This window comes from Eleutherodactylus coqui, chromosome 3 (genome assembly GCF_035609145.1).
Source record: "Eleutherodactylus coqui strain aEleCoq1 chromosome 3, aEleCoq1.hap1, whole genome shotgun sequence".
NCBI lineage: Eukaryota > Metazoa > Chordata > Amphibia > Anura > Eleutherodactylidae > Eleutherodactylus > Eleutherodactylus coqui.
The window spans coordinates 100353887-100380162 of NC_089839.1; the positions used below are offsets into that span (position 1 = coordinate 100353887).

At 41.4% G+C, this 26276-nt stretch overlaps 1 protein-coding gene across 3 annotated transcripts in view; it reads right to left on the minus strand.

The window, feature by feature from the left end:
* PLEKHG1 (pleckstrin homology and RhoGEF domain containing G1) overlaps positions 1-26276 on the minus strand; it is a 251462-nt gene that overhangs the window by 144210 nt on the left and 80976 nt on the right. For 2 of the 3 annotated variants that reach the window (XM_066595927.1, XM_066595926.1), the window contains exon 2: positions 10215-10289. The exons of the other annotated variant lie outside the window; for it this stretch is intronic. In XM_066595927.1, the coding sequence (XP_066452024.1) occupies positions 10215-10263 (49 nt within the window). In that variant the 5' untranslated portion in view covers positions 10264-10289. The remainder of the gene's footprint in view (positions 1-10214; positions 10290-26276) is intronic. 3 annotated transcript variants of the gene reach the window in all.

Below are 26276 nucleotides of genomic sequence, written 5' to 3' on the forward strand. Positions count from 1 at the left end.
GAGCTAAGCTTATGGGCTTAAAGTAGGTGATCTGCAGATGGAAGTGTTATACTAAGGCCTCATGTCCACGGGGAAAATCAGATCCGCTGCAGATTCTACATGTAGAATCTGCAGCGGGTCCCTCCTGCCCCGCGGACATGAGCGCCGAAAATAAGAATTTAAAAGTATTTACCATCCGGCGCGGGCGGAGAAGATCAGCTGTTCCTCACGGCCGGATCTTCATTTTCGGCCGGCGGATGAATTCCTGACGCCGGCGGCACGTCGCCGGCACGTCGCCGACGTGCCGCGCGCATGCGCCGGGCACATCCGCCGAGCCGAAGCAAGGAAGATGCGGCCGTGAGGAACAGCTGACCTTCCCCGCCCGCGCCGGATGGTAAATACTTTAAATTCCTATTTTAGGTCTCCCGCGGATCCGGACGGCTTCCATAGGCTTCAATAGAAGCCCGCGGGAGCCGTCCCCGCGGGAGACCCGCACGAAAATGGAGCATGGTCCGGATTTTTCCATGCTCCATTTTTTTTAAAATCCCTTTTATTGACGATCCGCGGGTATTTATCTACCCGCGGGTGGTCAATGCATCCCTATGGGGTGCGGATCCGCATGCGGGAGATCCGCTGCGGATCTTAAATCATATTTTGCCCGTGGACATGAGCCCTTACCGTCCCAGTTGCTCCCCAGTTGCTCCCCCAGTGCATTGAGTGGAGTTGCCAAGTAGTCTGTCCAGGGGTGTAACTATGAATAAAGCATTATAGTTGGGGGCCTTGTTACAGATTTTGCATTGGGGCCCAGAAGCTTCAACTCACACCTCTGAATCCACCCATTCTAAAATTAGAATGGGTGGACTATTCAGCAACGCGCACAATGAATTGAGAGGTTGCGTCCAGCACTGACACCAAGGGAATGACAGGGTGCGTAAGTGTGACAATTACATCTCGGCCTTAGCGGGTCACCCATTTGCAGCCAATAAGTTTAGCTCATAGGGCTAAAAGGTAGGTGACATTATAAGGAGAAGTAAAAATAAGATTGTGCACACGGGCTTTAAGATATAAAATATGTTGCACCGGAATGAAGGATGAAATTTTGGACAGATAAAAGTTGGATTATATGGCATTTACATTAGTATTTTCCTGCTTGTTGTTAAATGAAACATATATGGAAAAAATTATTAGTGTGGAACAATACATGGTCGAAATAGAAAATCTTCCAATGTGTCCAGGCTCAGTAAGAGGCCTCAAAGTTCCAACTCCATCTGGAGATGAATTTATCGCCAGTCAGTTGCTTAAAGGCTCTATTTCTGATGAGTTGCTTTGCATATAACATATTACCAGGGTTATCTGGGTTTTTTTAATTGATGGCATATCCTCAATATCTAGTTGTGGGCCAACTCTCGGGACCCTCGACGATCAGCTGTTTGAAGGGGCTATGGCACTCAAGCGAGCGCTGTGACTTCTTTAATGTTTATATCACTGCTGAAAGCTGCTGTTACTCAGAAAGCTATATGTTTAGTAGTCAAAAGAATCTCAAGAAAACAAAACAGGTTAGGAGAAAGACAAAAAAAGCGTTATCTGCCGTCTATGATATCAATTGTGGGTAAAGATAACATAAAAAGTTGTTGCGCTCACATGATAAGAGTTGTGCAATAAGTGACTACAACAACTTAAAAGCATTTATATGAAAACAACCAAAGAACCTTCAATAAATAGGAAAAAAGCAAACAGTCTAGATCACTGAAAAAAAATTTCTGAATATGGAGGCATTACTTTTCAAAATTAGAACATTACACTTAAAAGCATTATAAATATCATTATAAATACGTAACAAATCACAGTAGATGGTCTCCGCAGCTTTAGGGCATGCTGAACACCAGTAGGAGTTAAGGACAATACACGTGGGAAAGATGTGGAGATGTGTCACCATCTGACTGTAATGCCATGACGGAACCAGAGAGGTTGGGTTGTCTAACAACCCAGTGCATGTATCGTTCACTCCTTATCATGTAGCAGGAAAAATGCATTGTAGAATGATAACGACTGGGTTGTTTATTTGCGCCAGCACGTCCATCAGCTGATCTATAGCACATGATTGGAAGAATTTGTTGTTGAGTGGCCGGGACGCCCAGTAACCCAACACATCCAGCCTTCCGATCTCTATAACATGGCAGAGATGATTGTCACATTAAATCAGCTGGGTTGTATAACAACTCAGCACATCTAATTAAATGATCTCTATTCAATAATAAGATGGTGTGTCTAGAACACCACATAGCGTAAAGAAAAAAATATATATATACCAAGGGAAACATATCAAAACGAACCAGCATCAGGGTGCAAACTAAGTTGGGTGTTCAAACAGACAAACTGAATAAACCATCAGACTTCTAACTTATTTAAACATTGTTAATATCTGATAGATAATTAGGTTTATTTGCATATACCTTATATCTAAAAAAAACAACTAGCAGATACGAAAGTCATACATTCTCCACTACATCATTAAGGCCATCTGGATACAGGGGCTGAAGCCTATATATCCAGTAGGCCTCGTATCTATTGAACGTTAGCTGTCTGTTGATAACTTCTTTGATAGGAGTGACTCTAATGGCCTCGAAGTTACCATGGTGGTGCTTACATAAGCGCCTACAAAGACTCAGACGAAAAAAGTAATTTTTGGCTTTGTACCAGTGGCCATTCACTCGGGCCTGTAAAATTTGACATGTATGGCCCTCTTATGCAAGACCACAGACAATAACCAGATAAGCAACAAAATCCAAGTTGTACGGAAAACATCGTTTCAACTGTAAAGTTTCCTAACTGATTTGGGACCTAAAAGTGTTATGAGCAATAACCTTGCAACATAGAAATGTAGGTCTATTGCATTTAACTGATCTCCAAGACTGAGATGGAATAATATTAACCACAATTTTTGGGGCAGAGGCTACCTTTCTCAATCACTAAGGGCAATTACATTTTTAATAGAACTAGATTTTCAAAAAGCGATTCCAGGTCTCTTTGGAATCGATTTCCTTAGAATAGAACCACCCCATAAAATACCCCAATGTTTGATCAGGATATTGCTAAGGGCTCCTACCCACTAGCGTTTTTTAATGCTGCGATATCGCTGCGTTTTTTTGATGCAATTGTCTATGGGAGTTCCTAATGTTCAAATTGCATTGCACAAAAATAGCAAGTTTGTGCTTTGCGATTTTTGTGTGATGCGATTTTAACATTGGAAAGTCCCATAGACATTTGCATAAAAAAAAATAGCAGTGATATCGCAGCGTTAACTAAACGCTAGTGGGTAGGAGCCCTAAGAGTGCAAGCAGATAAAATGGTAAGTGTCTCATATTTATTGTACCAATGAATGAGAACAACTGAATGATCGGTAGTTAAAACGAACGATTAGCGAACGAGCCAACGATGATTTTCATAACCAAATGAATTATTGTTCATAGTTCGATTATTGACCGGGTTTACACTGAACGATCATCGATTAAATTCGAACGTTACAGCGATTTTTTCGAACAGTTAGCGTTCTGTGTACATCCAACTTAATTTCTTGATTAATTTTATTAAAAGTAGCAAAAAAGTTAAGACCCTTTTACACGCAATGATTATCGCTTAAAATTCATTCAAACGATAACTTGAGCAATAATCGTGTTAAACGCTTTCATTCTTCGGCTGAACGATGATTTTTCGGTGAGCTTAAAATTCAGTGTTCAGTTGAAGAGAGATAACACAGACCACACACTGTGTTCTCCACGGGAGCAGCCAATTACCTTATATTCAGCTGACAGCCCGCGTGAAGACAATGCAGAGTGCAAAGTGCAGATCACATGCTGGGATTTGCAAACAGCTGTTGGAGGCTCGTTTACACGCAAATGAAGGTAATAAACTACTGAATCCACATTAGTGCCTATTAGCAGTGTATGCAAAACAACCGCTAAAACTGTCAATCTTTTAATCGTTTGAAAGATTGTCTTTGCGTGTATATGGGCCTTAACAGCTAGCATTTCTATTGTCCCCACCCTGGCAGTTTTTTCTTAAATAAACAATCAGCTTGTGTCAAAGTGCTATTGTTCTCCAAAGCGGTTTGTTGTCCAATGCAAGTAGCGCCTGAGCCTCTCGAATGCAACTCTCACATCCGGTAAGTGTGCACCTGGCTTAATAATGTGTTAAAACTGCCGTTTTTTATGATTTTTTAAAAAAATATACAGTACATAGTTATTGTGAAAATTAAAGTAAAATCCCTAAATATAAAAACAATTTTAAGATTGAAAGTTGATATAAAAAGTAGGTTAGTTTCTGATAACACACTCCCTTTATTAAAAGGGAGTGACCAACAACCTAATGTGTAACGGGGCTGTTCAACAGTCCTCTATGTCCGCTGTTGGAGGACAAATGTATTAAGCTCATCAATAAGGGTTGTTCCTCCATTACAATACACATGTATGTAGGCCAGGAATGTGAAGTCTTCATGTTTGGCTCATATCTATTGACAGCCTCAGTCTTCATGACCTGCATATTAACAATACAAGAACTAGTTTATTTGGATGACTTTTAGTACAGACATAAAGATAAATGTATCTAGCGCCAATTTGTTTAGTTTTTGCAAAACCCATTAGGTATGAATGTGGGAACTGAGAGAGCTGGGAAATGTAGCTGAACAATGGCTTGTGGAAGTCAACTCTCTGCAGGAATCTGAAAATAACATTTTGAAATATTTGATAGTTCCTTAAAGATCAGAGCAATTGTACAGAATGGCTCAGCAGGACCTTTGGTGAGATCAAAACTGTGATCTTACATTATATCAAGTCTGATGCAATGCTGTACTGGGAAGAAAAAAATATATTGGACAGTACATTTTTGAATTTAAAAAAACGAAAAAAAAACAACAAAACATTAGCTTTACATTCCCATTGTCTGTAGACATTTTATTGGTACATATCCAAGTTTTAAAGAAAAAAAAAATTATTCTTATGCTAAATCATGACACCCTCACAGCCCAGTGTCTGGAGCGCCTCGAACCCACTTCATTCCTCAGTTTGGAACTTTAGGTAAAAAAAAAAAAAAAAAAAAATCTAAAAGATAAACTAATTGCAAGTTTGAAAGTTTATTTTTAGCATATCGCTTTATTGCTGGAACAAACCATTTACAAGTATTACATGCAGATTTTAGTGGTTTGAAGACTTGCAATGTTTTAGACTGATATGAAATTATGCAGTCATCGGTATATTGTATAAACCATAGAAGTGGCTATTGCAACTGGTATTGACCCCACTGAGAGGCACCCAGGTTAAAACCATTTCACCTAAGGCACTTTTACATGAGGCGATCTGATGGGCGCAGATGCCCAACAGGTTGTCCCAGCGATAATAGTCCTTGTGTTTTTATACAAGAACGATCATCGCTAGTGAATAGAGGTGGAGGGGAACAGAGATCACGTCCGTCGGCTCGCCTCCATTCATAGTAAGCAGGCAGTCATCCATAAGAAAACGACTGCCCGTTTACATGGACCGATTCATCGTTCAGTTTTCTGCATGGACGAACGAGAAGCGAACAACTTCTCGTTCATCATTCAATCGGTGCATATATTTACACTGAACGATAATCGTTCAGCTTCTTGCTGGATCAGGGGAATCCAAACGATTATCGGCCAGTATAAAAGCCTTTATTTATGGTTGGTGGCAACTTGCTCAATGTTAGCGAATAAGCATGAGGCAAACAAGTGCAATAGTCATGCTACCCTTCTTATGTACAGAGGATGCAAGAGGCGTGAAAGAGCTCACCCGACAAGCACCAGTTCCTCATTTTTGGATGAATGGCATTCTTGATGTTTGCTTCACCCAGCATTGTGAAAGGAGTCTGATCTCTGATTTGTGGTCTTCTTTATTTAGAGTCTCATCTGTAAAGTATCCCCAAACACCTTGAGAAAACTGTACAACATAGTTACAAGTTTTTCTTACCAGCAAGGCCAAGTCTATTAAAAAAAGGTTTTCTCAAACTAATTATTAGCCTGAGATAATAGTTTCATGGTTCGACTCTTGCCGAATGACTTCGACTTTCTCTACTTCCAGCTTGATGAGGTCTTCAGTTCACGGCAAAATTGTAACTGAACTGGGGAAGACAAGTAGCAGGGAAGCTTGATAGGTCAAAAGGTAGACCTTCCTTTACCCAGGGTAAAAAGATCACTGTCCTACCACCTGTATTTAACATGCCGGCCAAGGCAGAGGGTCTAGTTGATAAACCCCCAATCCCCCTCACATCCAGCACTTAGACATATTGCTCTGCCATTCCCCCTTAGCTATGCTCCACTGAAAGGATTTCTTTCTGCATGTCCGAACCCCACAATGTGCGCAGTTGCAAAATAAAGTTAGCTAGGTGAGCATATTGGGGCTTATTATTCAAAAAATGGCATCTTTCTGGCGCAAATTATGCCAGAAAACTGTCAACCATGCCTTGAGCCACATTTACCATGTGTTTTTAGATAGTTTGGTAGTTTCCATCTTTTTGGCGCAATTTTTGGAATAAACCAAGCGAATGAATAGGTGGTCTAAACATAGACTAGACAGTCTTAAATTGTAATAGATTTAACATTCAGCAGAGCCACTGTGATAAATCCGGTGCATTTTAAAACAGTTTAGTCTAAGGGCAGCCTCACACTCGTGGAGATTTACACTTAGCCCTTACACTTAGCATATATGTCAAACAAATCCATAAGGCTCTATTCACTCGATGGAAGTCGAAGCATTGCCCCTGGGGTGGTACGGTCAACATACGGTACTTTTTTCTACTGCATGCAGACAGACATATACACTTTATTCCTCCGCTAAACTTGTACTTCAAATGACTGCAAGACAAATTGCTATGGATGTCAACGAGGAACGTGAGGGAGTTCAAAAAGGTTGAGCTCTATGATGGAAATGATTTTTCGTTAGACCTGATCTCTGTGAATCTGCCAGGCCCCAGCAAGGTGATTGCACAATTGTTGTGGGACTAGTTGAAATTAATCTTAATTGACACTAGTTCCATGCAGGGAAATAAAGAAAACAGAACTGGCAGAATGTACGGCCGGAGGCTTTTCGTGTTTACAAGACTGAACCGATCCATCAGCAGTTCCAACAACTCTGAGATGTACAATCTGTAAAGACATACCCAACAAACACTTCTGGGATGTGACTATTCCTGGGCTCTTGCTATAGAGCAATCCAACTTGACCAAGCAATTTTCATGGCCCTTTAGGCTGGTCTCAAACAAACGCATTTGAAGGACGGATTCCAGGATTGCCGTCTGCGCGTATGATACACAGTAATATACACGGGCATTGAAATGCATTGACGCTCGCCAGTTCACCTACATGGAATTGCAGATTCCACAAGTGGAAAAAAAATGTAGCATGCTTGATTTTACCACGGATTCTGCCTGTATGGGCTCTATTGATCTCTCTGAATGCATTTGATCCGCAGTACGTACACTATTCTAGCTGCTAGAAGACCAGATACAAATGGAATAAAGAAAGCAGGAATTTGTGGGCAGACAATGCAGGATGGAGTCTGGGGGGGTAACATCCATCCAGACTGTCTGCAACCTCTGCTTGCTCTTCTGGCCTCTTCCTCCACAAGAATAAGGGTTTGGGTTTTTTTTAAGTCGTTTATACTACTCCCAAAATAAGTAATATAAACCAGCCAAGTAAAGAGAGACTCCCAGAACAGCTCTTGCCACGACCATACATTAGAATGTCGCCTGAGCGATACAAGGAGGTTTCCAGGGTGTTGGGCAACTTTCTGATGTCATTCCCTGCTTACGTTCATTCTCTCACGCAGACTATGCGCTGTCATAGCCATACATCCACACAGAAAACTGCATGCATACGCGACCATATGTAATTCGCATCTGCTGCCGATATCTGCTCATGGAATGTGACCCATTTGTGTGAACCCAGCCTTATTGAGGAAAAAAGCAGCTGCTCTCATGTACAGTAGTGATCAAAAAAGCAATTGCTGGCAACTTGTTCGACTTTCAAGAATTTTTCAAGCTACTTAATACATTTCTATGGACTGCGATGACATTACATTACAGCGATGTTTAGTACTTAGAAATAAGAGGTCTAGGTCTAGCCCTAGCTATACATTTTTCTATTCATATTTGTGATTATTAGCATTTTTTTCGCAAATGGTTTTATTAAAGGGGTTATTCCACAAATTGACTTTTACAACCTACCCACAGGATATGAAACTTTTTATTTTGGGAATCTGGCATTTAAAGGGGGTGGACAAAAATATGGAAACACTGTATGAAATGCATGGGATCTTAAATCAGTAGCACTGAGCTGCCCTTTTGATCCTTGCTTGGCTGAGAACTTTCCAGCCAAATGTGTGTTTACTTCACCTCTTGCCCTGCTCTGGGTGGTTTTGGGAGCCAGCTGTTAACAGTAGCTAAGTGGCTCAAACCCCTGACCAATGGAACCTTGTTGCTCGAGCAGCATCTGTGTCATATTACCTTCCTTTAAAATCAGTCTCTACAGGTCTTATTGAACTAGGTTTTTTAATTCCATCAGGGGCTTAACTATAGGAGATGCAGAGGATGCGGTTGTACCCGGGCCCAGGAGCCTTACGGGGCCCATATGGCTTCTCTTCTCCACATCGGGAGGCCAGTACTATGAACAAGGCATTATAGTTGGGGTTCCTTTTATAGGTTTTGCATTGGGGCCCAGGAGCTTTAAGTTACGCCTCTGAATCCCATGTAACTTAAGGCATGCATCGTGTGTGGAGTTGCCATATTTTTGTCTACCCCTGTACATTTGCCATCATATTTGTCATTTTAGTAACATACATAATTATTTCACTTCTTTGTCACACTAATAAGGTTGATTTATCACGACAAGTCTGGAGAGTTGCAGGGGTCTATTAAAAGTACCGTATATACTCGAGTATTAGCTGTCCCGAGCATTAGCCGAGTCAATAAGTTTTTCTACAAACAAAAGGGTAAAACTTATTGACTCGAGTATAAGCCTAGCTATACTCGAGTATATACTGGGTAAAAAAACCCTGCAATACTCACCTCTCAGCTGACATCTATGTTTCCCCACGCGATGCTCTCCCAGGCGGTGCAGCAAACTGCTTCAGACTTTTCCCTGCTGTCATCTCCCTGGTTAGGTTTTGAATTCCCCTGCCATCAGCGCTGTGATTGGATCGAGCGCCAGCCAATCACAGCCAGCGCTCGATTAACTAATCACAGCCATTCAGTGATGTCATTCACTGAAGGGCTGTAAATGAGCGCTGGCTGTTTGGCTGGCGCTCGATCCAATCACAGTGCTGACGGCGGGGGAATTCAAAACCTAGCCAGGGAGATGACAGCAGGGAAAAGTCTGAAGCAGCTTGCTGCACTGCTTGGGAGAGCATCTAGTCGGGGACACAGATGCCAGCTGAGAGGTGAGTATTGCGGGGGTTTTCCTGTTTTTTTTTTACCTCACTTGAATATAAGCTGAGGGGGGGCTTTTTCAACACATTTTTTGTGCTGAATAACTAGGCTTATACTCGAGAATATACGGTAATCAAACTACCAACTTAAATAGGGAGATTGCAGACTGGAAGGAGATAATTTCTAGTGCGACTTTCCAATTTTAAAGTGAAAGCTGCAGTCCACAGAAGTGCACCGAGATGCAAGCAGCTATAGTCCTCTGTATACTCCAGCTATACAGCACTACATCAGGTCTCAGTGTAGCCCAACCCTTAGGCATCATAACAAACAGCAACACTGGCCAATGAGAGCAGCATGTAGTGTTTTAAACTACCGACGCACTAACAATGCACAGTGTACATCAGGAGGTCAAAAAGTCGGTGCAGCCATTTTGTTTTAGCTGGGATGACAGGGTTATTTTATGCGTAAATCTTTAGATGACCCTTATGGGCTCAGGAGCCTTAGGGGGCCCATAAGGCCTCTCCTCTCCATATAGGGAGCGGTGCATTCTATAACCCACCGGAGCGGTGCACTCTATAACCCACCGGAGCGGTGCACTCTATAACCCACCGGAGCGGTGCATTCTATAACCCACCGGAGCGGTGCATTCTATAACACACTGGAGCGGTGCATTACATAGTACATTGGAGCTCTGTATTGCAGATTTCAAAATTCCTTGCAGAAACTATGCACGGCTATATTGTATTGCAGTACAAGTGGAAAACAGAAAGGCTTCTCTCCATCAGCAACATAATACTCACCTTCATTCTGCGATGTGGTTTCTGTACCCTCTGGTGTTTTATCTGGCATCTCTGCTGAGACCTGGTTGGCAATACCTGCAGGACACAAAGAATGGAAAGGATTCTCATGCAGAGCCAAGACATTCCAGTCAAAGGACACCTTTACACAGTGCTAAGGCTAATGTTTCAGGATAGGTTTCCATTAATTTTTCTCTTTTTGTCTTGCATCCTTACAAAACTGAAAAGATCTGTCCCAGTCATATACAATGTGTGCCGGCACAGCCATCAGGAAGGAGTCATATACAATGTGTGCCGGCACGGCCATCAGGACGACAGGAGAACTGCACAGTAATTGCACTAAATTGTTAGCGGATCACACACCCATTAAATACACTCAAATCTTCCCAGAAAACAGTAAGTAGACTCGCTACTATTATTGCACTTTTGATTGTCCTGACCTGCTCCCTAATACCAATTACAGTTTGTAGGAGATGAGAAACATACATATGGGCAAGCGGTCAACATACTGAATGTGGACATGTATTATTGTTCCGTATGGTTGCTCGTGAAGAGAAGATACTGTTGAGTGCACATATTTTTTAGCAAGAAACGGTAAAACAACAGTATTCATATGGATGCCAAAATGGTAACTAATCTTGTATTCATTTGGTTAGTTCAATCATAAACAGATTTTTGGCAGAATGAAAAATGTGTCATTTTGTAATATTTCACCTAGTAAAAAGTAGTGGTCATGGAACTATTCAGTTGTTTTCAACAAACTCAAACTCTCAGAGGCTCACATGATTAAAGGGGTTGTCCGACATTAGAAAAACATGGCTGCTTTTTCCAAACACAGTGCCACCCTCATCCAGAGCGCCACTCTTTTCCAAGCACAGCGCCACCAGGGTTGTGTGTGGTTTTGCTGCTCAGCTCCATTAAAGTGAATGTGAGCTGAGCTGGACCACCACACACAATACTATGGACAAGGGTGGCCAAATCTGGAAGGAAGCAGCCATGTTTTCCTAATCCTAGACAAATATGCAACGCCCAATGTGCAAAAACACATCGCAAATGCGCATTAGGCCTCTGTCACACTTGCATATGTGCATTTGCATTGTGGTTTTGTGCTTCAGCGGTTGCGTTTTTGCGGTATTTCTTGTGTGCGCAAATAGTACACACTTGTGATGGCAAAAGAGCCCGCAGCCACAGTCCCATACATTGAAATGGCTAATAAGCCTAAATTAGTTTCATATGTTCTATTTCCCTGCACAAATGCACGGGAAAATAGAACATGCTGTGTACTTTTTTTGTGTGACGTAATTGCACCCACAAAATAGCGCTTGTGAAGGAACCCATTGAACTCAATATTCACTGCATATTGCATGGGCAAATTTTGTGCGTGCAAATATGGTCGTGTGCACCTGGTCTGAGGCATTGTCATAAAGTGCCTTTACAACATGTACATAACTGTAGTCGGGTGGTTTCCCATCTGCAACAGGGGGTTCCGTTTTTCTTCTCCGTTCAGTTAGCAAGAATGGGGAATCATCATGACTAAATGGCTTTGTCTTAAGACGGAACCAAAAGGACCACATTGACTATAATGAGGTCTGTTTGTTTTCCGCTAAGCTGCCCGGCTTTTAGCCAGAAAAAAAAGTGTTGCACGTAGAGCTTATTCTTTTTGGTATGTTGTGCCAGATCTGCGAAGGAACCTCCGACCAAAGCTTCCAACACAGATATGAAACTGGCCTTATGCATTCATTAAAAAAAACTGCAACATACTGCAGCACATGAAATATTATTTGGCTATCGTCTTCTAGAAGCATTGCTTCGAAGACTAGTACGGTGCTTCACTAGGCAGAACATTGTGGGCATGAAGGGCTTAGAGGTCCACAATATTCAGCCATTGGCACTTTGTGTGTTGCCATAGATCCTGGTCCCGTACATGAGGCCATTCTTTCTATTAGAGCTTTTATTACTTCTACGTAGTAGGAACAGAGTTCAGTGTAAAGCTCATCAACCAACCAATGTCATGCATCACGGTAATTTCATTTTCCGCACTTTCTGCAGCTGTCATTCTGGATTTTCTCAGCACAGTTTTATGTCCATAAAATTATTGCTATGTAAATATCTCCCCTCAAGTGTGTGTAAGACACTGGATATCATCTCGATGAAGCCATGAAATATTAGCCCTCGGTCATGTAGAAGAAGTACATATTTCAGATTCTTAGAGCCCTCTGACAATTATATACACACAGAAACGGCAAAGAAAAAGTAAAGACTATATTAGAATACATTTGGCCTAATAACACATATTTCTCTTATTGCAGTTGATAGAAATGTTTTGCCAAGTTGAAAATTTTCCAAAAAGATCAAAGTGATGTTTTTACCAATCAATGGAGAAGTTTACTTTAAAGATTCACTCCTTTCTCTTCGCACTATCATTTTGTTACCTTAAATATTATAAACCATTGACCTTTCCACATTAGGTCTACACCCAGCTTAACTTGGCATGTGTTTGCATATTAAAGGGGTAGGCTGATTGTAGTATTTGGAAGTTTGAAATTGATAAAGATTAACGCATAACCTGTGATTGGGAGGAACAGAGTGACAGAAATGTATGTAACAGTATGATGTAATCATATTGCATAGTCTTAAAGGGAACCTGTCACATGACTGAAGCATCATAAACTAACTTATGGTGCTGCTAGGGCAGGTGACAAGGAGCCGGGTGCTGTATTTTTAATACTCATCCTCGTCCTGCGGTGCCTGCCGCTGAAGGACGTACATCGCATGACTATTTTTGCGAACTCTATGGGACAGCGCATACACATGACTCTGAAAAGAGTCAGATTTTTATGCAGCATGGCGAGTTCAGTGGCGGGCACCATGAAGCAGTAGAGTATAAAAAAATACAGCACCCGGCTCCAGTCACTGCGTCCATCAGCAGCATAAGTTATTATATGGTGCTTTTGGCAGGTAACAAGTTCCCTTTAAGTTATTTTTGGAAATCTTTATCCAGTATTACAATATTATTGTAAAACTTAAGACAAAGTAAAATTTCCAAGTGTAAATACTGTAAATTATTAATTGAAGCAGAAAAAGGCTTACTCAGTCAAATTATGTAATTAATAGAAAAGTCTAAATTGTCCCAATAACATCCAGGGAATGAATGTAGATAATGGCATTGACGGTTGACCACCAGGTTCGAGAATATACTACTGAATTAAAGACACCATAGTGATTCGAACAACAGGTTACCAAGATCCACGAGCCCAATTTCTCCAGAGATCAGTACCTTATCTATCATGGTACATCCTCTATGGCATAGAAACACACTATGTACAGCAGGCATTTCTAGATAACTGCCCTTTGCGACCCACAGTTGCAGTTAACAGCTATTCAGGGGCATCTGTCATAGAAACAGTAAATGAAACCCATTAGGGACCAAGCACCATAAGTTTACGGTGCTAGGTTCTGGGCTTCAATCCCGACCAATAGTGAAAATACAGAGCAGGATTAAAAACTGCTGCAATCTAGCAGGAGCAGGCCAGGTCCTCAGCTGTTAGACACAGCCAAAACCATTGACATATGCATCATGTAATCCAACACAAATTATATATCAAAATGTCAAACTAAATCAGGAACCCATTTTCTGTACTTTATATTAGCGTAAACATACTAATTTTAAAAATAACTTTTTTTTAGCTTTTTACACCTAAACAAAAAAAACAAACCAAAAAAATAGAAAAAAACATTACATGAAAAATATATTAAAAATAGCCCTATATGTCACAGGGGGAAAATGCAGCAAAAAAACCAAAAACAACAAAACACATTGTTGGCCGAAGAAAAAAAAAAAATAGGGCCATAAAACCTCCACGTGGGTGAAATCCGTAAAGAAGTGCCTGGTCCTTAAGTTATGTCCGGTGCCAATCTCACTTATTATATCATTGTCTACATTTCCAAACCTTTCCAAATTAAATGTATCCTCAAGTAGTAATGCTCATAGCAGAGAAGTACAGTAGAGCCACAAAACGTGCCCAGGGCAAAGGGCAAGCAGAAAAGTAGGGCCAGCACAGGAATAACATTTTCATGTAACTGCCCCAACCAAGCATCATTGTAGCCACCTTCGGTATATATAGTTTCAACTACCCTTAACATATAGTGTTGAGTAATGTCATTGCTTCTGCTGGTTGCATTGAAACTATAAAAAACAACAATGGAAATTTTGATAAGACTGTATTAAAAATGCAACATAAAATGTCCTATCTGAAACATGCAAAGTTGAAAACTTTAGTTTTGGTCATTTAAAACTTACAGCTTTATCATCATACATTTATTACAATCTCCGTCTAGGTTTGCTAAATACTAGTAAAATTGTATAGTTCTTATTGTGTTTAAGCCAATAATTTGTCAAGTTTTATATTTCATGCTGACCTTTTCAAAGTCACTTTTACTACTTTACAAGGTCACCACACACTGAAATCACTGTTCAATTAAATATTCTCCCCCTCAGCAGATAATTTTCTCTTCACTGGGAACACCAGCTGTCTTGTCTTTTTAGACAAATAACATACTCTTTGCTCTTGAACGCTCCCGACACAATGCGTGTCCATTGGATTTCTTTTTTCTGTTTCCAAAAGACAATTGTACATTCAAAATGCATGACCTTAAAACTAATCTGAAAAGCATAGCATAAAAATATAGCAAAAACTGCCAAATCATTTTGTAAAGTCTTGCTATAATATGAGAATTATGGTACTGGGTGAAGCTTTTCAAAAAGGACTCGTCAGAACCGGGATGAGGCTCGGGGATTCTCTGTATGGTCATTAGTCTGGAAGTGTTGCGTGATACAGTAGCCCAATAATTTACCTGCTGAGTCCCAACACCTGGAAATGGGCTTGCTGCTATGCTTAGCTGACCATAAGACATGTTTTGGAGAATGGAGACCAGGATCTATATGTCCTGGGCGGAGCCAGGAACAGATGCAAACTATTTATGCTTGAAAAAGGATCCTGTTGCTCCGAAACGCATTGCACTGCAATGACTCTGGTTAGTATTGCCTATGTCTGTATCCGCTTGTCAAATATAATTGAACACCGCCAGGATTTCCTCTTGGTTCTTTAAGGATGTTCTTGGATCTAGAGGAGCCCGGTTATTCCCTTTAGGGCTCCTCTACGAAGTAAGTGTCCCTCTCTACTTCACTGGCATCTCCTACACCATCCTATGAGCACAGAAGCGCGGGGCTTTTTCCTTTCTCACAAAAATGGCTTTTGTTATCTCATCGAGACTAGTCATGAAAGTCTGCTTAGTGAGGATCCAGATTCTGCAACTCTCATTGACCCAAATTATAGGCTTGTACCAGTAATGAGCAAAATCTCTAAATACTTGAGAAAATCAGCTCACCCGGTGAATTAGGTATTAACCATATTGTACCTTTAGACCAATAAGACTGGGGGCTCCACGTTATGGTCACTTCAAGGGTCAAACTTTTTTAAAAATTCAGTTAAATTTTGCAGAACTGGAAGTACATGTTGAGGGAAAAAAAAGCCTCAAAAACAAGTCATGAACACTTTCCAAGATCCTGGTGATTCAATGGGTCTAGCTCATTGGTTAGCACTGTGTTAAGAAAATTGTAGATCAATGTATCAGTTAATTATTCTATATTACATTGTAGACTAGGTATATATATATATATAGCATGATACTGGTATGAGTAGTTAAGGAGTTAAACCAAACCCTTCTATAGGCCTCTAATCTCTTCTGAGGTAGACAGATAAGACAGTCTGCTAGACCACCCATGTGTATAAGTTTATAGATGGTGTACACAGGAAACGGGACAGACTGCCTCCCTTGCATTCCTTTTCTCTGAATTCATAACGGTCTTATTGTATGTAATAGATACACTTAAGGAGGTGTAACTTATGTTAATCACTTTTATTTTAAGCCTATCATATATCCTTATTCACCTTGGAGGTATAAACTTTTGCTGTGATGTCATTTATAATATATAATCTTTGACCACCTTAAAATTAAAGCAGAAATCATCTGATATAGCTCAGGCTAGTGTGATGTGTTTCTCCTGGGCCCAGACTTCTGCACGGGATCTGGGATCGTCTTCTCTTTGATAAACACATAAATTCTCCTTACATTTTTGGTCCTTCGAGCCGGAATCACTCACTGCAGAGGGAGAGGAAAGCCTGGCTGTGAAAAGGTGGGTCTGAAGTACTCTCCGATCATTAAAAGACCTCCGTCTTGCTTAGACGTCATTAGAGGCCAGTCGGGCATCCTGTCTGAAACAGTGACGTTTTTCCGAACTAGCCGGAGAATTTGGAAGCCTCCCAGATAACGTGTAGTAAGTATAACAATGGTTAAACTTTTCTTCTCTCTTCTTCTTCTTCTGTATACTTTAGTGTTAGTAGAATTTACAATGTGTATTGTAAATGAGAGGCAATCATAGACGAAGGGACAATAGCAGTAGTCTATGTGAAATGTGTAAGGTAAATGAGAAGTATAGACGAATGGGTTGCCAAAGGGGCAATAGCAGTAGTCTATGTGAGACCATAGCCATTGTGAGAAGGCTACAGGAAAGAATTAACTCCGTGCGACACGTAAAAAGTGGTTAGATGACGTCATGGGACACAGGGGTGTCCAGGAACTTTACTTCTTATCTTTCTATTACTTTCTCTTTGATATTGTGTTATAGAGTAACTAAGAATATGAAGAGGGCGGCCGCCTACTAACATAATGTACTATTTGTATTGCTGTCTTATATTGCATGAAGCGAATGTGTGAGTGATTGAGATGAGTGGAATAAATAAATAAATTAAAAGTTCTAGTTGTAAAGAATTATGTGATACAATACGGACAAAATCAGCTAAAAGATCAGCAGAAATACGGATTATCCGCTGCTGAAGTCTGGTTAAAAGAAGCCCCAAACTGTCACGCCCATATAAAAAGAGACGCCCGACAGTTTGATGAACAATTCAAAGGGTTAATGGGGAGTTCCAATTGAATGAAAAATAGAGAGAGCAGATAGAATAATTCTATGGCCAGATTGGAGTTCTGTAGAAGGAAATTAGAATGGGAGGGGAGGAGATGGTAGACCCCTTCCATAGTATAATCAGGGGGCATGAGAGATGATCCTAATGCTGCATATAATCAGCCATTAAGGAACACGTTAGTAAGTGCAGTAAAGAAGGAAATAGGAGGTTATATAATGAGATACATGGTTACCCTGAGGATAAGATCGTTGCAGGATGTTTTGCAATATGCAAAACATGCAGAAAAGTGTTACAAGGAAAAGGGTGAGAAAGTGAGGTTTTTTATATGGGGAGAAGAATGTGATATGATGGTTCAAGTAAGTCAGAGAGGTCATTGGACAGCGAGAGGATGTGAAAGTAGAGACAGAGGAAGAAGCAGATGTGGGATGCAGCTCGGGGATTTAAATGTGTGTTTGAATAATGGAAGTCTAGTGATTTTGCCTGAGAGTGCCCTGAGAAACAATGTTCTCAGCGACCTTGGGGAAAAATGACTAGGAGGGGTCGATGTACAACACTTGGAGGATCTCATGGCAATTTCTACTCTGCCTGAGATAGATCTCCAGGTGAATGGGCGGATGATTACTTTCCTGGTGGGCTCAGGAGCCACCAGGACATTAATACATCCCAATATGTAGCCAATGTTAAATGTAGTAATAGTCATATCCTGGTAAGAGGGGTTAATGGCCAGACCTACAGGGAATCCCTCTCTGAACCAGTTATAACAGTCCTAGAGACAAATAAGCCTGTGAATGTCAGATTATATAGTCCCGAATATGTCCAGTAAATGTGTTGTGATGAGATATTATGATAAAATTAGGTATACCTTCACCAGAGTACCTCAGGGCTGCTGGGAACCTCCAACAATTGTCTCCCAGGCTATGTCAGTACACTTAGCCCAGTTCCAGCCTCTTAGAGGTAGTCAGCGACTACTGCATGTTGGTAGTCAGCAGCAGACAGTGGAGAGAATTGTGGGGGGACACAGTCGTACTCTTGAGGTTTATTTATGAGCAAGGCCATAAAGTAAACATGTAGAAACTCCAATACGGTCAGCAAATGGTTAAATATTTGGGGTATAACCTGTCAGATGAAGGTAGGCAAGCAATTCTGGAGGTCCCAAAACTATGAGCAAATGATCTCCTTTTTGGGAATGAGAATGTTACGTGTGCTGCTGGGATTTGTTGTTCTATTGTGTTTCCAGCAGCACAGCACTCACAGGGTTAATGATTGAGCTGGCTGGGTGTGGTGCTGTCTGCTAGCCAATCCCCTGGTCAGTCTATATGGCCCCTCAGGTGGGCCGTCATGAATGCTTGTCTGGTGAGGGTTGCAGTGTGACTTGGTTCATGTCCGTTTGTACGTTTATATTCTGTCAGTTTTGTGTTAGCTTGCTGTGTGTCCTGCTATCTGTGTCCTGTCCTGTTGCAGCGTGTGGTGAACGGTGTCCAGTTCTGCTGGACTCCTGGTTAGTGTAGGGACTAGCAGTATAACCAGGAGCCGTGAAGTGGCCTGCTAGCTTTCAACATCTTGTACAACATGTCAACCAATACCTGGTATTTATATTCAGCTTCCAATCTGTTACTAGTGGTTGCATGTTGTATGCAGTGTATTCTGGGTCTGTCATGTGGCATGTGAATGCATCCTGTTCTGGTGTGTGGCTCCTAGGATCAGCTAGGGCCCAGATCCGAAGACCGCTGGGCTGCCCTTATTAGGGCAATGTCCCCGCTTAGGTAGGGCCACTATCATCCTCCCTTGTAGCACAGGGTCAGTTGCCTGAAACCGGTGTGAGTCCCGTGTGACCCTGGTGATACCCGTGTGCGTCCCCTTTGGTCATGATCATGTGGGTTCCGTGCTTTGCTTGCCCACACGATCGTAACAGACAAACTTCTATAGCTCCTGGATCTCAAATTCTGCATCTCTGACAGCGCTTCTTACCAGAATCATCTATGATGACCCTCTGGCTGCAGCCGGCAGGATCCAGTGAGATGGGCCTCTGAGGAAGCCTTTGTCAGGTTAAAACAGACTCTGGTGGGCTGCTGAACTACAGCAAGCCCTTTGTGCTAACTGTTGACTCAGGAGAAGGATATATCACCTCTGTGTTAACTCAGGAACACGGTGGAAAACAGACTGCTGGCATACTACTCTTGCAGATTAGATCCAGTGGCCGAGCGTTCCCAGCCTGTGTACAAGCGGTAGTCAGACCTTCTGCCACTATAGTGCTGTCCCCCCACACACTGAGTACCGTACGCAGTTAGTTATACTCATATCTTAGTCCTCCTAGACATCCCCCTGCAGGGCACTACTGCTCTCACAGCCACACCTGACAACCTAGGGATGTACTACGCTCCATCCATCCACCTTACTGCCTATTTCTTCAGACGGTCCCCCATACAACTGTCTAGGAGAGATGGCACATGAGGTGTTACTCAGACCAGATCTGCAGGAGGTATCTCTTGTGGATGCTGAATACACTCTTGTAGATGGGCTGTACATCTCCGTTAAAAAAAAAAAAAAAAAAGCTATCTTACCTAAATTGTTCTTCAGATGTGCAGCAGTTTTGAGCCATGGCCTGTGTCATGTCTCAACAGGGGGGATGGTAGCACTCATATGGACAGTGTTCACAGCCTAGGGGTTTACAAACTACTCTAAAAAAAAAATTTTTTGTCTTGTATTATTTGTGCTAAACAATGCCGAAGGGAGTATAAGACCAGGAGGGGGCGCCGTCCGACACATGGGGGATGCTGGGAGAGCTCTGAGTGTAACTTCTATAGAAGGAGTGACGAGCGCCATACTGGTAGATCTGCTCCCTGACCTACTGACTGCAATCCCTGCTAGCCATCATAAACCGCTCCTGCAGTCACACAGTTTCTGCCGTCACACGGCTAAATGTCTGACCATTGTCTATGTGTATAGCATCCCTCACTCTTCACTTCGCCATACTGTGCACATCTCCAGCCCTTTACCTTCTGTATCACCCCATTACCTGTAGTATGTAAGCTGGTTGGAGCAGGACCCGCACCCCTATTGTTTCCATCAGCTGATTACTATGTAACCGTGGTTCTGTAATGTTTGTACTTTTGTCTTTCTGTATCCCCCTGTCTATGTAAGCGCTGCGGGATATGTTGGCGCTATACACAAAGATTATTATAGATGTGTGTCAGATGAGGGACTTGTTGGCATTGCACACAAAGGGGTAAGGCGTGGCTAGATGCTTGCCTGGCTTGATAGTACTCCTAGTCAGGCCACGTCCCTGGTGGCCATCTTAGTGCTAGTCATGGCCTGCGGCCATTTTAGTACCTGCTGTAATACCTTCGGCCGCCGCCCAGACGCCATCTTGGCTCCTTACATCCCATAGCTGTACCTTCTACCTGGCATCCCAATGCTTGCACTTGTAGTACACAACACCAGTGATTAGTGCCTTCTCTGAACTGCATAGGAATAGTCAGCAGCCTCCATCACTGTCCTCTGTGTGTTGATGATATGTTGTCTATCTTATTAAGTGTGTGCTATAAGATGGGGTCAGCTCACAAATGGTTAAATCGTCTGTTACATGGGAATGCTTCTTTCACCCTCGCCCCCACCTTTCAGCTTTAGAGTTCAGTGAGGGAGGGGGTATGTGACTGACTCTAGCCATGCTCTGCTTGCTTGATATGAATAGACCTGTAATGAAGATGATCAGGAATGAAGTTTAGTATAAACCTGTGTGAACAGGGAACGTCCATTCTTGCTGTTATTTGTGTACATGTCCGTTCTGTGATTGGTTTGCAGTGATTTTGATTGTTAAATGGTGTTTTCAATGTGATAATGTCATGTAAGATATAATAATAATGAAGTTGTTGATAATGTGAGAGCTGAGTGTCCCTATTACGGGAAGGATAGCACAAGGATGCTGCAGTTAGCTGAAGGAGCCCAGCCACAGCTAAAGCTCTGTTTATCTTACTCCATCACCTCTCCTTGATAAGAGAAATTCCTGAGGGGGGTTGTTAACGTTGGAGGATCAAGCGACTACAGATGATTGGAGTAGTAGTAGTTGTGTAAATCTTAATGTTATGCAGTAAATATTGTGTATAGAGAATGTTAATAATAATTATATGAGATAGGAAGACTTGACCCCACGATAGATAAAAGTTAATGACAAGTCTTCAAGCTGTGATGAACCTAAAATGTGTGATTAAGCTTCTTAACTGTACCTATCCCCACAGATAAGTGATCCATGTTATACATTGAGTTTGCTGTTTCCACATGTGAGCAGGGACCAAATACCTGCTGTTGCCTCTGATCCTGGGGTCATGCTTGCTTCGCGCTACCTGGTAATGGGACTGAGGCAGACTACGGGAGACTGCCTGAGGGATGCTGTGCGGAGAGGAGAACCGTAAGGGCACGCTGTCTCTGGGATATGGCCTGAGCTACAGAGAGCACGCACAGACGTGTGATGGTTGTGTGGTGACCGGGCCTAGAACAGGTGCCAGGTACAGCCCCTAACGGGATTGTGCTTGGTACAACTGATAATGCCTATATACCTCATGACCTCCGAGGGTAACAGCAAGGGCCGTGTCCGGAGAACTAGGGACACCTCTCCCAAAGGTTCCTCTGACCCATCGGGGTCCCAAGGGGGGTACCGGACGAGTATGGGACGAGAAATCGGATGGCTGCAGGGGGGTTTGAGTCTCTTCTTGCATGGTGGGTAACAGTGAATAAAAATGTAGACTGGATTATATATATATTATAACCAACAGAGATTTGTTAATTATACAAGAGATGCAATCAAGGGCCTAGCGGAACAACTAGGACACACCTTACACTTATTGCATGGCAAAATAGAATGGCTCTTGATATGTTACTAGCAGAAAAAGGAGGAGTTTGTAAAATGATTGGAGGATATTGTTGTACTTTCATTCCTAATAACACAGCACCTGATGGTAGTGTTACTCGAGCACTGGAAGGGTTAAATGCATTGTCAAATGAACTAGCTGATAACTCTGGCATAGACGATCCATTCACAGACTGGTTGGAAAACTTGTTCGGACACTGGTCACAAGTCATATACTCCACATTAGTCTGTGTGTCAGTATTTGCCTCCATTCTAGTACTTTGCGGTTGCTGCTGTATCCGAGGACTGTTACAAAACCTTATTATTATTAACACTTCCATCACCAAAACTATGTTCCAAAATATACAAGATGACAAAGAACAAGATGGCTTACTGGGTCAGGTGACCACCTCTGTCTGACAAGTGATGGGTAAAAGTTCTATGAAGGAAGCGCCATTTTACTTTGATGATTCTGAAGTGTGACATTTTGATTCCAGTGTGTCCTGATTGTACCGGAGGATTGCTCTAATAACTGATGGACACTTCGATAAGTAAGATTTTATATCATGATGGACAATCATTTATATATGAAGAAAGGAGCATCAATCTCATAATAAATCAAGGCCAAGCTTCTCTTGGGGGGCGGGCCTAATTTTGGGTACAATTAGTGGAATGACTTCACATATATATATATACATCAATGTAATACTTTTATATGAAATAATTACATACTTAGTATTGAAGTGTGAACCCAGGCCTCCTGGTAATAAAGCTTCGGGCCGTAGCCAGGGGGTCTGTGGTAGAGTCATTATATATGTGTATTTACTATTATACTGTGTTGATGTATTGATCTAAAGTGGGGAATGTTAAGAAAATTGTAGATCAATGTATCAGTTAATTATTCTATATTACATTGTAGACTAGGTATATATATATATATATAGCATGATACTGGTATGAGTAGTTAAGGAGTTAAACCAAACCCTTCTATAGGCCTCTAATCTCTTCTGAGGTAGACAGATAAGACAGTCTGCTAGACCACCCATGTGTATAAGTTTATAGATGGTGTACACAGGAAACGGGACAGACTGCCTCCCTTGCATTCCTTTTCTCTGAATTCATAACGGTCTTATTGTATGTAATAGATACACTTAAGGAGGTGTAACTTATGTTAATCACTTTTATTTTAAGCCTATCATATATCCTTATTCACCTTGGAGGTATAAACTTTTGCTGTGATGTCATTTATAATATATAATCTTTGACCACCTTAAAATTAAAGCAGAAATCATCTGATATAGCTCAGGCTAGTGTGATGTGTTTCTCCTGGGCCCAGACTTCTGCACGGGATCTGGGATCGTCTTCTCTTTGATAAACACATAAATTCTCCTTACACACTGTTGCCTTGCAGTGTTTGTGTTATAGCTTCAAATATGACCAAGGACAACAACTGCATGGAATTGGAAAACTCCCTGCAGATGTTGGTTTTTGTTTAGATTTGATTCTAGGACTCTATCACTGCAAGGCAACAGTGCTAACCACTGAGCCACCATGCTTCTTCCTTCTCTGGAGGAGGAGATTGATAATAAGAAACACAAAGAGAAGATACTAACTACATGTAGATATTGTCCTTGGTCAGATTTAAACCTAGGCCCACAGCACTGCAAGGTAACAGTGCTAACCACTAAGCTACATCCATTGAACTATCAGCATTATTTCAGGGCTCTTAGAAAGTGCTCGATACTTGTTTTAGGTGTGTTATGAACTTCGGATTCAGCTGGAACAAATTCGGACCGAACCATACATTTTGCTAAAATTTGGAGAACTAAACAAACTGAATTTTTAAAAAAAGTTAACTCATCTCCACCCATAATAGGCGATAAAAGCCTCAGTAGGTCTCGGTTAGGGCTCAGTCAGACATGCGGTTTTTTTGCGCACACTTTTGCAAGTCGTTTGTAATTTTTTTGACTTCAGGGTAGTTTCACACACAACATTTTTGGCAAACATGCTGTGTTTTTTCAGCATTTTTTTTTTGCATCCAATTTGTTTTCTCAAAACACACTGCTGCCAAATGTTAGCCTAAAGCCAACAGAAAGATATTAAATGGACGACTAACAGTGTGTTTTTTGTGGCAGATTTCTTCACTTTTGGTACTTCTGTTGGGTTCACAGCACTTATTTGAACACTGCAACATCATCTAGGCATGGCGTTATTTCTGGCATTTCCCATAGACTTCTCTATGGGGAAAAAAGTGCCTAAAAAAGAGACACATGTAACCAATGTGAAAACATAAGAAATGCCACCCCCAAAAAATGCACACAATTCATGGCACTTTTAACAACTCCCCCACCCCTCCCAAACAAGGAGAAGAAAATAAATGCCACAAAAACTTGTGTGTGAAGGAAGTCACTAATTTCAGATGAACCCTTGTCACTATGTAACACTAGTTCGAAGGATTAAAATTTCTAAAAAAGTATTGGGACTATTACATCTTAATGAAAAAATGTGATTAGGCTCTGTTCACAAAAGCATCATGACCTTTTTTAATAGGCCAATGACATCTATGAAGGATCCGTTTTTGAATGGATCCCAATGAATCTGGACAGATCCTATTCACTTATAATGATAGGTTCATCAGGTTTCCATAATTGGGTTTCCATTTTATTGATGACAAGAATAGCACTGCAGCTAATGTTATTCTTACCATTAACCCTTTGCAATCCAGTTTTGGATTCAGGGTTTTCTAGGGTGTTCTCCCTTTCTGCTATTATACAATGGCGCCATCTGCTGGCTAAAGCCAGTACTGCGGTATGGAACAAGCTGGAGAGGCCCCTGATAACAGAGCGGCCAGTAATATACAGTAAGAATACCCTGCCGGACGTCTTCCGACATCGGAGCTGTACAGCCTTCAATCAGAATGTCTTCAGACATCAGACAGTAAATTGGAAAGGGTTAAAACTACAGGAGGTCCTGATGGAGAGCAAAAAATACCAATGTGAACAGAGGCTAATGTAAAATATATAGCTTCAGGGTATGTTCACATTTGTAGGATTTGCTGCCGATTTTCAGTGGAAAGATTTGTAGCAAATACGCACCAGAATCTGTGTCCGGAGCAGATTTTACCCCTTCTACTGAAGGGGTGAATTGTGCTGAGGATTCACATCAAAATCCATGCAAAATAGTGTGGATTCTTAGGTGTTCTTAACATGGCTTTTGCTGCAGATTTTTCCACTATGCATATTTGCTGCGGATTTTCCAATGTGTAAAAATATACTCAATGAATAAAAAAACAAAATGCAATAAATATGACAAAAACACCAAGCAAATTTCTACTCATGGTCTTTATGTCATCAACCCCTTAAAAAACCACCTTTCAGAAATTTTACCCATGCGGTGGTTTATGGCCCAATTTGTTCTTCCTGACCTGCCAAAATTATTTTTGCTGTGTTTTATTTTCTCGTCACATATAGTATAGGGCTATTAATACCTTCTCACAGATTTTTTTTTTTTCGTTTTTTAAAAATTTTATTAGGGGTAATGTGCACAAACAAGATTTTTTAATTTATAGTTTTTTATTTTATATTAGGTTTCCAATAAAATAAAGCACAGGAATAGCTTTGCCATTTTGTTTTAGACAGTTTGATATATGATTTGTATAATCTCAGACTGGCAGATATAGGAATGGTTTATGTTGGCATCGGGTCGTTTTCTTTTTTATTGTATTCTGTAGTTTTTTAAAACTTATTTTTGTAAGTTTTTTTTGCTTAACATCTATGTCCCCCATGATGTCATATTAGACCTCTGGAGGCCGTTGACATTTTTCTTTAATTTCAGACTTTTCCACTGTAGCTGGGGCATCTATAGGAGCCCCCTGTAGTGATAGTAGTCACTGTCAAAGCTGGTCAGGGGTGTGCCAACACCCTGCAGCTCTGGCACACCAGGAGTCAACAGCGATCACCTCTTCCTGCATTCACTACATAGAGCTAACCGAGTACTATGTAGCTTGTAAAAGGCGATGGCAAAAGTGGTGAAAACCATTTTGTCTTCTCCTTCGGGTCCTCGGCTGTGTCCGACAGCTGAGAACCTGACCCCCTTCTGCCAGATTCAAGAAGCTTTACTTCCCCCACCATATATTTACTATCACCCGGGATTATAGCCCAGGACCCAGCATCTGACGACAAGTTTGTCTACCATTTCCAAAGGCAACCAACAGGTCTATGAATGCAAACGTGCTAT